This window comes from Lissotriton vulgaris, chromosome 8, assembly GCF_964263255.1.
Source record: "Lissotriton vulgaris chromosome 8, aLisVul1.2, whole genome shotgun sequence".
Taxonomy (NCBI): Eukaryota; Metazoa; Chordata; class Amphibia; order Caudata; family Salamandridae; genus Lissotriton; species Lissotriton vulgaris.
The window spans coordinates 41419293-41433876 of NC_141696.1; the positions used below are offsets into that span (position 1 = coordinate 41419293).

Consider the following 14584-nt stretch of genomic DNA (forward strand, 5'->3'; position numbering starts at 1 on the left):
TATTATTACCGAATCGGTAAATTTACCGATTCGGTAATATTTACCGATTCAGTAACATTGCCGAAAATGCAATGTGGGTAGCCAATTTTTCATTGGCACATGGCTTTCAGAATCGGTATTTTACCATGGAATACAAATCCATGGTAAAATACCGATTCCTGTGTACATGCACATCTGTGCATGTACACATGTGCCATGTGACAGACAGATGTGCCCTTAGGGCATGTCTGTGTGCCACATTGCACACATGCCCGTTTTGGGGGTGCTAGAGGGTGTCAAAGTGACACCCCCTGCACCCTTGACAAATTCGGTATTTACCGATTCGGTAAATACCGAATCGGTATTTGAATTGAATCCTATGGGCTTCAAGGCCCATAGGATTTATTACCAAATACAGATTCGGTATTTACCGAATCGGTAAATACCGAATTTCAAGGTATCGGTAAAAAATCCAGATGTTGGTACCTACATCCCATTTACCGATTTTGAAATACCGAATGGTAAAATGGGATTTACCTACATCTGGGCCCTAGCCCTTAATCTCCCCGTGCATAAAAAAAATGAATGTGTCCATCTGTTTCGTAATTGGTGCTCATGTAAAGTGCTCTGATACCGTTAGGTAAAGTTCACACTATATAGAATTCCATTAAAAAAAGATATATATTATCAGAAACAACATAGATTTAAACTTACAAGGGTTATAATGCAGCAACACCAATGCTTTTTAGGTTCTGTATTAAGTGCAAAGTGAACACATTGCGCTTGTGCAAGGTTTAACATGAGCGAGGAACATGCTTGGCTCAGCTGCGCCATTTTGGGTATAAATGAAGACCGCAAGAAGAGCAGATTCATCAGGGATCGCTTTAGGACCTTCAATTTCAATTCAAATTCCAGATGAGCCTCTTTGCCGGTGACCAGCTGGACTGGCCCAGGTCCAAGCACTAGCTACCACGTGTTTATAAACTCATTTAGGAAGCAGTCATCCTTTTTGTGTTCCTTTGTGCTGATGATGACCTCAGGGCATGAAGGTCAAAATGCTGTTGACTTGTATCAGCTAAATTGGGATTGTTAATTATAACATGATTTTTTATTTGTGATATAAAGAAAATGTTCATGTATAATATTGCTTCTCAAATACCTCCAAGATTACGCTGTTTTACCTTTATCACCTTTCACTTGCGCTGTTTAAACCTTGCAGGAGCACACTGTGTTAGCTTTACTCCAAATAAACAACAACACTTTACTATCAACAAATTGTAACCTCCCTCAATGACTCCCATTGAGACATTGTTGCATGGTACTATTCAAAAGAACCTAGGCACCATTCCGGGGAGCATGCCTGCTGCCATTTTGGCTTTAATTGGAAACAGAGGAATACTGCTTTGACATTACCTCTCCAAACTAGAATAAGGTTTTGGGTTGCCAACAGGCTGTTGATTATATGGATAACATGATTAATACTTTATTTTCATTAATACATTTGATTGGAACCTCCAGGTCCTGAAGAAGTCCCAAGTGGGATGAAACGTGTTGGCTTTCCATTCTGTATATCGCCCTGGCTACAATTGAGATGTTTTAGGAGAAGAATGAGACAATAAAGAATCAAAAATACGCGGCATGCAAGATCCTTTTTCACATTTATTCAGAGATGGTCATTGATTGGCATTGCATAGTCTACAATATAATTTGGCTTCAGTGTTATGGTTTAGAGTGCTGAGTAAAACTTAATTAGAATTGTGTTTAGGATGATTCCCTGACAAAGGGCTTATAGTGGCTGGTTCCTCATACTCGTTTACCCTTTTTCTCTGATTGAAATCAATAGGGGAGAGTTGTAAGTGCAGTCTTATTAACATTCTTTTTTATTATCAGTGTGATGTGTCTTTCCTACCAGATGTTGCCTAGTATTACTCTCAGGCCTCACTAGAATGATATAGCACTTTGGAAAGAATATGCACCCGAGCAGTCCAGCACTGGAGCACAGGATGGCAAACACCTCCACGGCTGCCATGTATTTGCCCCGTGTGCTCAGGTACGCTGGGATGAAGGAGATCCACACACTGACAAACACCAGCATACTGAAGGTGATCAGCTTGGCCTCGTTGAAGCTTCCAGGCAGATTCCTTGAGAGAAAGGCCACTATAAAGCTGACTGTGGCCAGGAGGCCCATGTATCCCAGCATGCAGTAGAAGAAAATGGTGTTTCCTTCATTGCACTCAAAGATGATCTTCTCATTGTAAGTCTTCATGTTCAGTTCTGGAAATGGGGGAGACTTCACTAGCCAAGCAGTGCAGATTACAGTCTGGACCAGTGAGCAGAAGAAAACAATGCAGATTGGGGTCTTTGATCCCAGCCACTTCCTCGCAGAGCTGCTGGGATTAGTTGCCTTGAAGACAAGAACAACAAGAACAGTCTTTGCAAGAACGCAAGAGACACTAATGGAAAAAATTACCCCAAACATAATTTGTCGAAACATGCAGGTGAGTGTCCTGGGACTGCCGATAAAGAGGAAAGTACAGAGGAAGCAAAATATGAGTGCAAGGAGGAGCAGGTAACTGAGGCCGCGGTTGTTGGCTTTCACAACAGGAGTGTGTCTGTACTTGATAAAGATTCCCAAGACAGAAGCAGTGAAGAAGGTCAGGATGGTTGCAGAGGAGGTGAGAGTTTGCCCCAGGGGTTCGTCATAACTCAGATACTCAATCACTTTGTGGACACATTGATCACGCCTTTCATTGGGCCATTGGCTGTCAGGACATTTTAAGCACATGAGTGTGTCTGAAAAAGAAAGAAGATCCTTGGATAAGTTAAGGGTAATGTTTCATAATGTTTTAGGTTTTTGGAGACTTATCTAGATACTCGAAAGGTTATATTTTCTAGGAGTTTATTGTTCTTGAAGATTCCAAAAGGCAAGAGTTCCTTTTGGTGATTATTTTCTAAAGAACAATGGAGCATTTTTGACAAGATAACCACAAAGTCAAAATGCATTTTACGATTAGAAAACTACTCAACTGATACAACCCTCCATCCTTTCATTTTTTTTTTTTTAAATGTGTTTTTATTGCAGACAAATAGATGACATATAAACATTTGTTCCGTGTGCCATGGCTCTCAGGTATGGTCCGCACCATTCGTAAAGTAAACTTCACACAGCCTTTTAGCCCACATCCCGGGGGCCGGGCGGCAATAACTACAGAGTGCCAAACTAGAACTCACAAAAGGAGACCATGACATTTGCTCGGCAAAATTATCCTGCATCTGCTCACCTTTTTCTTCCCAACCCCTAATCCCAACACTTAAATGGCTCTAATGCTCGAACGACAAGGTGAGTAGTACTATGAGAAGCATGTGGCTCACCTCCCGCCTACTTGCCTCCTTGCGTAACTGCCTCATAGAAACATACCCATGTGTACTACCTTCTAAGCTCGGGGGCTACTGTTGTTGCATGATGATATACGAGAGAACATGCCTCTGCACTCCTTCCCCTCGGGCATGGTATGGGCCCCTAAATTCCCTAGCAACATTCTGTGTTAGGATCTGCAGCTGCGCCGCTATGTAGTAAAGTTCGAAGTTAGGAACTGCCAGTTCCCCCTCCGACTTTGGCCTCAACACAGTATTTAGTGCCTCACTTCGCCGTCCATGCCCCCACAGGAAGTCGATGGTTAGCGTCAGAAATTCCTTGAAGAAACGCGGAGGTACCCATATTGTCAGCGTACGGAAGTAATAAAGCAGCCGGGGTAAAGCTACCATTTTTAGCAGAGCCACTCTCCCTACTACCGAGAGGGGGAGAGTCACCCAAAACCCCATACAGCCCTTCAGGGCACGTATACAGCGTCTCCTCCAACATGTCTGCAACACTATGGTAAATCCGGACAACCAAATAGGTGAAACAGGATGGTTCCCACAACAGATCAGCGTCAATGGTGGCTGGGGCATATCCGCACGTAGCGGGAAAATGCATGTCTTGGCCCAGTTCACTCTAAGGCCCGACAGCTTTCCAAAGTCCGAAAGCAAGTCTACCGCCCCCTGTAATGCTTCCGTTGCGTTCTCCAGAAACAACAGCAGGTCATCTGCATATAGTGAAATGTGGTGCAACGTACCACCACACATAAAGCCCGTGAAGGCCGTCCCCATACGCGCACGGGACGCCAAAAAGCTCGATTGCGAGCGCAAACAGCAGGGGCGAAAGCGAACATCCCTGCCTAGTTCCCCTCCTCACCGGGTACCCCGCAGATACCACAGGACCAAAGAGCACCCTAGCAGAGGCGAGGGAATACAAGACCCTCGTCCAACATCGAAAGCGCTCTCCTAAACCAACATTTTCCAACACCTTATCGAGGTAATCCCACTCCAGGTTATCAAACGCCTTTTCTATGTCGACAGATAACACATCCAGCAACATATCCACATCTAAGGCACTCCCCATCACTCGTATCAGACGTCGGATGTTGTTCGAGGTATTTCTAGTGGGAATAAACCCAGCTTGATCCTCATGAATTAGCGCAGCCACGTGGGGCAGCAGTCTTGAGGCCAGTATGCGGCTTAAGATTTTATAGTCCACCGTCAGCATAGACAGGGGTCTATAGGTGTCACATCACTACTCTCCCTCCCCGGTTTCAATAAGGGGATGATCAGCGCCTCCCTCATAGATTCCGGCAAAAGACCCAACTCTACCGCCTCATTATATATCTCCACCAGGTGTGGTGCCAGGAGGTTGATGTATTTTACATAGAATTCTATCGGCAGGCCATCCACTCCTGGTGTCTTGTTCCTAGCCATTTGCTTAATCGCTCCCCGAACTTCCGTCAAGGAGATGGCCTGGCCCAGACTCTCTGCTTTTTCTACATCCAAATACGGGAGTTGGATTCCCGCCAAATAGTCCTCCATGTCCAGTTTGCCCGCCTCCTGGTGACTCTGGTAGAGCTTCTCATAGTAGCCCAAGAAACGCGAGATAATCGCCTTCTGGGAATAGACCATTTCTCCTGTCTCCGTACGTACGCTCAAAACTGGGCACCCACCCATCCTCGGGTTCGCCATCCTCGCTAGTAGTGTACCCACCTTGGCCCCCTCGTTATGAACTTTTTCCAGGTATTGTTTGTAATCATAGATCCGAAGCTTCTCTGTTTCCGCTGCTACCAGTTCTTTAGCCGCTAGTAGCTGTTCTTGCAGTGTCTGCCGTTCTGGTCTCTGCCTCTCCATTTCCCACAGCGCCTCCTTTGCTTTTTTTACATCCGCCAGTACCACTAGCCTTTCCCAGAGTGCTTACTTATGCACAACCCTCTCACCACCACCTTAAACGCTTCCCATTCTACAGCCCTGGTGAACGCTGTATCCCTATTCTCCGCGAAATAGCGTTCAATGCCGTTTCTAATTTCAGAACTAAAGACCTGATCCTCCAGAGTGTCTGGCTGCAATCGCCAAGTGGGGATCGCCGCCCTCTCATGCTGCCATTGGAGGGACACCAATTGGGGATTATGATATGATATGGTCCTAGCCAGATACTCCGAGTGCGTGGTCAGCTGCGCCACTGAGTTGCTACATAAGATGGTGTCAATCCTAACATGTACTTCGTGCAGTGCCGAAAAGAACGAGTAGTCCCTTTCTGCTGGGTGATGTCCCCGCCACACGTCGACCAATCCCCACCTATCCTGCCACTCTACCCTCTGCTTCGCTATTCTGCGGACCTGTGAATCAGCCAATGGTGGATGCGATCTGTCTAATGTGGTATTCGTTATCGAGTTGAAATCTCCTCCTAGTATGACCTGGCCCGCCAGACAATGCGCTAATGTCCTCGATAGTTTTTGCAAGAATCGTGGCTGTTCCGTGTTCGGTACATAGATACTGCAGAGCACCACATCCCATCCAAACAATCTCCCTTCCACCGCCACATATCTGCCCTCCGGGTCAATTACACTATTCATGACCTGAAATAGAATCCCCGTCCTCACCCATATCAGAACTCCCCTGGCAAACGCAGAATAGGCGGTGCCAAATACTTGCCCCACCATCGCTTCTGCAATGCAGCACATTCTTGCTTGGTAAGGTGTGTCTCCTGAAGCAGCGCTATTTGGATTCCACGGCGCACCAAATATGCATGCACCTTGTGGCGCCTGGACAAAGTGTGCAATCCACGCACGTTCCATGTAATACATTTCAGTTCAGGTAACGTCCCCATTGCAATAGTTCCTCAACAGCTCCCTCTCCATTCTTCGCCAGCCCACCCCAGCCTGAACACCCCAGAAAACCCCCCTGACCCTTCCCCCCAGAACAGGACCCAATAACAAATTATCAGCCCCCATCCAAACTACCATTCCAACTCACACAGTATAATCCTGTAGTAGTCACTACAGGGTGCCTTAAGGGCAAAGGGAATGTGGTTCAGCTCCGACAGGTGGCGACTTCCACCCCAGCTCCCATCCCCAATCCCACACAGTGGCAGATACAATCATACTGATCAGGAATATTACCAGGGGCTCCAACCCCTCCAAGTGTAGTCCATCGACGGGGACCCACAGAGAAAAGTATACCGTCTACACATCGTCCGCCGACCTAGGTGTCACTTCCGGGCCCTGAGCGCTGTCTGCATCCGACAGTTCAGTACCCGATTGTCATTTGTTGTCGCCAGAGTCCCAACCCTCTGTTCAACTCCTCCTTCTGTGACCCTTTTATCGCCGCCGTCGCCGCTAGTGCATCCTGTTTATCAACTGCCAATTGTGTGAGCAGGAGGCCCTGTTGGGTCCTGTTCCTCTTCTAGATACGTTGAGATTGGCGCACCCGCAGTGGTTTTGGTTGTCCTTGGTCTCCCCAGCCTCTTCGGTCTGTGCCTACCCTGTATGATTCCAGCCACGTCCAGGCTTCCTCGGGCGTCAGGAAGAATTGGGTTGGGCCATCCAGAATGACTCTCAGTTTGGCTGGGAACAACAGCGAATATTGGATCCCCTCATCTCTGAGCTCCTTTCTGATGGACAGATAGGAGGCCCTGCGTCTCTGTATCTCTTGCGTATAATCCGGGAAGAGTGTGACTGTGCCATTCTCCACTTTAAAGGGCCCATTTGTGCGTGCATTTTGAATCAATAAGTCCCTGTCCTTGAAGTGAAGGACTCTAGCGACCACAGGGTGAGGCGGACCGCCTGGCAAGGGTGGTTTGGCTGGTGCTCTATGCGCCCGCTCAAGTGTGAAGAAGGAGGAGAGGCCCTCGGGGGCAACCTGTGATCTGAACCAGCCTTCCAAATATGCTACCATGTCCGTCCCCTCCACTTTTTCAGGCAGGTCGACCACCCTGACATTGTTGCGCCGATTTTGACTTTCCGCATCCTCGCCCTTCTTTTCTAGGGTTGCCAGGTGCTGTAGCTCATTTTCCAGCTTACGTTCTACTGTTACCACCGCCGGTTTTAGTTCTTGAACTACCAGTTCAGTGTCTTTCACCCTGTCAACCAGCTTCGAGTGGTCTGCTTTTAGGAGTCCCAGCCCCGCGAGATGTTGTTGTGTAAGGATTCCTTTGTTGCTGTGATGGCCTCTAGTATTTTGTCCAGGCGATCATTCAACATTCTTTCCGACGCCGTACCCTCGGTATCCTCCCTGTCAACACTGGTGACATCTTGCTGTGTTGCACCCTCCGCCCTATTCTTCGGCTTCATTGCGGTGAACAAGGCACTCCTTAGCCCGTAGGGCGACAGTCGCCCGCACAATGTTGCTTCCCGCAATGAGTGCCCGTGCTACTGTGTAATGGGTGTGCCGCCAGGTAAGGCCCTGGCTCACTGTCTTGCGCTCTCCAGTCGTCCACTGCCCCGCTCAGGTATTCTGCGAAACACCAAGCACCCCTAGTAAGGCATCCTTAAGTCACCTCTGGGGGCAAGGGAGCACTGGGTGCATGTGTATTTCCCAACTCTGTGCTCCGTGCCAACCGACCACATCTGACATAACGTGTTTACTGGACTTCCTCAGTATGCTGGCCTCACACCCTGCTACCTCAGTTCGATCCTGTTGCGGGAGTGTCCAAGCTAATTCAAAGGGGAGGGCACAGCGGACTTTCAGGTCGATAATTCCAGGCACCTCGTGCGCTCATCAGCCCACAACCCTCAGGACTTTCAACATTGTATTTGGACCGAGGGTGAGAGCAGGTTGACGGACACATCTCCACTGGATATCTTTGCTACGATGCCGGCCACTGCTGCCCGCCTCCGCACTCCGTGCGGCACCGCCGGTCCAACCGATCCCCCCACCCCCGCCCCCGCTGCCCTGGGGGACGGGGTTAGGTCCGCAGCCCCACACTCACCAAAGCCGCTGGGATGAGCCGTCCGCCAGCCGTGCTCCCTGCCGCCGACTTCGTTCTCCGCAGACTCCCACTCTCCACTGGGCACTCAGACCGCCCAGATGTCCAGCAAGCAGCGGTCCCCTGCCTGCACTCCTTATGCCACACAATCACCTCAGGGGTCAAGACTCATTCGGAGCGCTGGCCAAGTCCAGCCCCGTTCTGCTCATTTGTCCCAGGTGCTACGAGCTGTACAGGGACCCTCCAGTCGCGGATCTGTGTAGGCTGCCCCCTCAATTGGTCCGTCCGATGGCCGCCATTTTGACTCTCCTCGCAGGTCTTTGTTCCCAGGGCTGATGCCGTTCTCGCCCGACTATCGCCACGGACCGTTCGGCCTAGGGAGTCCGGTCGCAGGCTGTACACCGCTCCGCACCTCTGTTGCGTCTCAAAGCATGCCCCCTCCAAAGCCCGCAACAGTTCACTCAGCGCGGGTCACTGCAGTCCTCAGGCTGATGCCGCCATTTTGCTCGCTGGGTCACCGCTCTCCCTGCACTTCGCTCAGGGGCCCACTTTAGCCGCGATAATGATCCCAGAGCGTGCCCCCGGTGTTCAGATTGAAGCTCCGCTATCGCAAACCACAATCAGGATAGTAATTCAGGATTAGAATCGAGATCGGACGCGGAGCTATCGGCTCACGCCGCCGTCCCCATCGGCACCTAAGCCACGCCCCACCCTCCATCCTTTCATTATGGGAAGAAAGAGTGCTTACGCCCACTCACCTTGGGGCAGCTTCACTATTCTTCATGTAATGCAGAGCAGCAAAACAACTTGTTGCACTGTGTTACGTGAAAGGGAGAAAGAAGAAATGTGCCATATATACAAAGATAAGGCACATTTCTGCTGTTTCATTGGGTTGGGGCACTTGTTGCTATCTATCTCCAACGCAGACACCCTTGCATCAGTATGCAAGGGTACCTGCATTACTGGCAGGATTGTTCTTGTGCAAGAAAGAACACCTTTGTTCACAAAAACTATTCTGAAAGTCATTTTCATCTTTGTATGCGTGCTGCAGAATGCATATCTTACTAAGAAACATATTCACCATCCAATTGACCATTATTTGTAATCCCCTGAAGATGTTCAGACCAGGAAAACTCTGGAATGAAATCCCTTTCCCGTCTGATCTTCTGGAACTGAGCAGACTGCATTCTTTATTAGTGACTTGGGTTCTTTCAGACTCTATTGAGTCATTTGTGTAGGTGTGAAATCCACGCCATAACCTTCTTCTATTTGCAATAAAACCCATGTGTCTGAAACTGCTTCTTGCCATCTCTGCAGAAAGAATGAAAGGCACCATTCAACAGGATGCTCAGCAGAGTCAGGCATACCTTTTGTGTTTCTGTGGAGCAGGAGGGGGTTTATTTAGAGTTCAGAATTCTTACCGAAAAATGGAAATTGGAGCTGCTTATTCCCACCTGTAATTTGAATTGAAACCCTTCTGATGCCTTCTTCTTAATGTTCTTTCAGGAGTGGTCAAATCTAAATTGGGCTCTGAATACCTGCTCAAGCTTCTGGTTTTTTAAAGCCCCCAGAGACATATCTTTAAGTTAATTTCCAAATACTCTAATACCAGAAAAAGGCACATGTAACAACCCAGCCTTCTGAGCACCATCTGCATTCCAATCTCCTAACCTCGTCGGTGCTCATGACGGGCTCACCTCGTCATGAGCCATGGTGCCAGTGTGCTCATGACAAGCTCAGCTCGTCATAACAGCTTTAACACTTGCACGTGGGGATAATTACCCCGCTATGCCGAGCGTTCTACGAAAACAGGTGTGGCTGTGACGAGCTCAGATTCGTCTTGAGCACAAGAGCACCGTGGCTCATGACGAGCTGAGCCCGTCACGAGCACCAGTGCGCAGTGCGCTCCCCCGCCCCCGCCCCCCAGCACAGCGGGGGAATTACAAAGGGGTTAAATAAGTGTGTTGCTGGACTGCCACATGTGAAGCCTTAGAAAAAGAGGATGTTTCTATATCACAGGATACATCAGGCAAACCAATCCCTCTTGAACATCATAAAGCAGAACTTACAAATCTTTACCTAGGGAATGAGAAACATAAACTGCATATACTGTCGCACAGAGTAACTATTCATCCAGGATGCGTCTACCTTACGGTCTACAAAATCCCTCCTCCCCTGAATTAGAACATTGGACCAAGAAGCTAGGTGAGACAACATTGAATCAGCCTTTAGCGATGCAGGAATTTCCATGACACCTTTCGCCAAAAGATTCAGACAAATCCCAATTGTTGGAAGATCTGGCTTTTTACATTCTCCTTGAAGCAAGTCCATGATGTCACTTGGTCTGTAAACAAGAAGAGGATTGAATTGCAAGTGTTTAAATAACCCGGAACCAGTACTCAGTCTCTTGTCTTGAAAAGGGATCTGAAGATTTTGCTAAAAAAAAGTACTCCTATGAACAGACTCATGAACCTGAACTTCTTCTTTCTCATGCTTAGGGAAAGGCCAGGAAGATAGAGAAGATGGGGAAAAACATTTAGAGATGAAATTGAAGAAGTGGGACAGGAATTAGAATAGCGGCTACCAGTACTATCCTTTGATTTCTGGAAAGCATCTGCTAAAGAGGAACTCAACATTTGCTTCTGCTCTTCCAAGAGCTCAAAACCACCAGATGGAGGAACAGGGTCAGTTCCATCACCCTTGCAACTCTTTCCATTACCATCATTATACTTTGTGCAATGATGACTCTTAAAAGCAGGTTTCTTGTGCTCCATGTTGCAAACACCGAGACTGTGTCAAGGGTGGCCTTTTATACCCCCTCAAAGGACCACTGTCTGTCCAAAATAGTGCCTGAAAAAAATCTAAAGGACCCTTTTACCTTGTGTCCTCAGTTTAATACTATTTTCTTTCTTTCCCCTATTTTTAATTTTTGGCATAGTAATACATTTAAATTTTTATTTAATTTTAAACTATTTTACATAATTCAATTTATAAAAAATATGGAAAAATGAAAAGAAAGGCGACAGCTGGCTCAAACTACATTTTTGAAAAGACTAAGAACAACAACCATGAGGTGACTGAGCTCCATTCATCTGTTGAAACCACAAAAGACTGCTTGCGTCATGTTTATGGAGCATTATGACCAGAAACACTTCAACAAAGGGAGGACAGCTGTCACAGTCATCGAGCGGTTCACGTTAAACTTGGTGTGAAACGTGCACTGAAAACCATGAAGGAAACCTTACCTCAATGTGAAGCTCCACCCTCTTGTTTGAGGAGAAGCGACGTGCCATGGGGACGGCAGGAGCTCTTGGAGGAGCTCGACAAGTGCGTCCTCATACAGTTCCAAAACTGCCCAGACTAAGAGAAGTCACACGGTCATCAGTAAAAAACGAAAGCACCCCAACTCACAACAAGCATTTGCAGTGCAATAGGTCTTGCATTCAAGTGAGTCAGAGTTATTGGCATTGTAAATGACAATACGTTTTATTTATGCTTTGGTTTTTAAATACTAATAGCTTAAACTCCTGCAAATGCAATACCTATCACATTGCATCAGGCATAAAGGGAGGAAAAGATGGTCTTGGCTGCAGCTCCGGCCTCGTACAGTGCTCCTGCTATTACTAATGAGCGAGAGGCACTGAGGTGGTGGTATTGGTCTTGACGGTGGTGGTGGCGGTGGTATTTGTATTAGTGGTACTAGTGGTATTGGTGGTGGTGGTATTGGTTTTGGTGGTATTGGTGGTGGTATGGTTATTGGTGGTGGTGGTGGTAGTATTGTTGGTCCTGGTTTTGGTGGAGCTGGTATTGGTGGTTGTGGTATTGGTGGTGGTGGTGGTATTGGTGGAGGTATTGGTGGTGGTATTGGTGGTGGTGGTATTAGTAATGGTGGTATTAGTATTGGTGGTGGGAGTACTAGTGGTATTGGTGGTGGTGGTATTGTATTGGTGGTAGTATTAGTGGTATTGGTGGTGGTGGTATGGTGGTATTAAAGGTTGGTGATAATGGTGATCGTATTGGTGGTGGTGGTGGTGGTATTGGTGCTGCTATTGGTGGTGGTGGTATTGGAGGTGATGGCATTGGTGGTGGTATTGGTGGTGGTCATGGTATTGGTGGTGGTAGTATAGATGGCATTGGTGGGGGTGGTGGTATTGGTGGTGGTGATGGTGGTGGTGGTATTGATTGTATTGGTGCTGGTGGTGGTATTGGTGGGATTGGTAGTGGTATTGTTGGTGATGGATGGTGGGATTGGTGATTGTAGTGGTATTAGTGGTGGTGGTGGTGGCAATATAGTGGTGATATTGGCTGTGGTGGTGGTATTGGCGTTGGTGGCAGTATTGGTGGTATTGGTGTTGGTATTGGTGGTGGTGGTAATGTGTTGGTGGTGGTATTGGTGGTGGTGGTGGTATTGGTGGTGGTGGTAGTGGTGGCGGTAATGGTGGTGAGATTTGGTAGTTGTGGTGTTGCCTGGTGATATTGGTGGTGGTTTTAGTGGTGATGTTATTGGTTTTGGTGGTGGTGATATTGGCTGTGGTGATGGTATTGGTAGTGGTATTGACATTGGCAGTGGTATTGGTATCGGTGGTGGTTGTGGTATTGGTTGTGGTAGTATTGATGGTATTGGTGGAGTTGTGGTATTGGTGGTGGTTGCATTGGTGGTGGTATTGGTGATAGTATTGGTGGTGGTATTGGTGGTGAGGATGGTTGATTTGGTGGTGACAGCGGTATTGGTTGTGGTGGTATTGGTGGTGGTGGTATGGATGCTATTGGTGGTGGTGGTGTTGGTGGTGGTGGTGGTGCTAGTGGTGGTAGTATCGGTGGTGGTGGTATTGCTGGTGGAATTAGTGGTGGTGGTATTGGTTTTAGTTGTATTGGTGGTGGTGGTGGTATTGGTATTGGTGTGGTATTGGTATTGTTGGTGGTGGTGGTATTGGTGGTGGTAGTATTGGTGGTATTCTTGGGGTGGTGGTATTGGTTGTGGTGGTACTGGTGGTGGTGAGGGTGGTGGTATTGGTGGTGGTAATGGTGATGGTATTGGTGGTGAAGGTGGTGGTATTGGTGGTGATACTGGTGGGGGGTATTGGTGGTGGTGGAATTGGTGGCTGTGTTGTTGGTGGTATTGGTGGTGGTGGTACTGGCTGTGGTGGTGGTATTGGTGATGGTGGTATTAGTATTGATGGTGATATTGGTGGTATTGGTGGTGGTATTGCTGGTGATGGTATTGGTGGTGCGGGTATTGCTGGTGGTGCTTGTGGAATTGATGGTGTTGGTGGTGGTGGTATTGGCATTGGTGGTATTGGTATTTCAGGTGGTGGTATTGGTATTGGTGGTCGTGGTGGTATTGGTGGTGGTGGCATTTGTGGGGTTGGTGGTGGTATTGGTGGTTTTGCGATTGGAGGTGGTGGTTGTATTGGTGGTTTTGGTGGGGGTGGTGGGTTGGTGGTGGTGGTAGTATTAGTATTGGCGGTGGTATTGGTATTGGTGGTGGTAGTGATATTGGTGGTGGTGGTATTGGTGGTGGTGGTGTCATTGGTGGTGACGGTATTGGTGGTGGTGGTATTGGTGGTGGTGGTGTCATTGGTGGTGATGGTATTGTTGGTAGTGGTATTGGTGGTGATGGTATTGGTGGTGGTGGTTGTATTGATGAGGGTGGTATTGGTGGTGGTGGTATTGGTAGTGGTGGGGTTGTTGTTAATAAAACAGACTTTTGAAAACAATCTGTCAGGTGGCTTTAGTACAGATGACATGTAACACAGATGTGCTGTTGTCAGCTTTAGCCCATTAGCACAGGATTATGTGCTACTTGGAATTCACATGACTTAATTCGCTAATCATTTCTAAACCCATTTTACTTGTGGGGTTAAAAGAGACACAAGATAATGCTGGGTTAAAGTGATATAAAGCAGATGCCCGTGTTATGGGGGCGGCCATGCTGCTTGAGAAACACAAGCGGTTTCCGCTGAAGCTGCATATGTCCGGCCTGCAGTAAGAGAAACTCAATAAAGTAAATAGTGCTTACAGACTACATAACAGGTCCCATGTACCAACCGAAGTAAAGGGCCCAGTAGTCATAGGAGGTTACAAATTGAGACAAGGCCGTACTAAGAAGGAACTAATAAGCCTGTTAACAAAACCGAATGCAGCATTTACGAAAGACAATGACACAAGTCAATAAAAAATATCGGCAGAGAGTAGGCACTGGGTTCTCTCCCATACACTACTACAGCAGTCTCGCAGAGCGAGTAGTGCATGCGTGCTGCCGCTAGGCTCGACCTAAAAAACACCATGTATAAAAGAGAGCAAAACATATAATATAAA

General features: G+C 47.6%; 1 protein-coding gene across 1 annotated transcript in view; it reads right to left on the reverse strand.

Moving 5' to 3' along the window:
- Positions 1 to 1846: 1846 nt before the first annotated feature.
- Positions 1847 to 14584, reverse strand: part of LOC147693344 (vomeronasal type-2 receptor 26-like) — a 45516-nt gene continuing 32778 nt past the window's right edge. The window contains exon 5 of the mRNA XM_086935943.1: positions 1847 to 2772. Within this exon, the coding sequence (XP_086792069.1) occupies positions 1847 to 2772 (926 nt within the window). The remainder of the gene's footprint in view (positions 2773 to 14584) is intronic.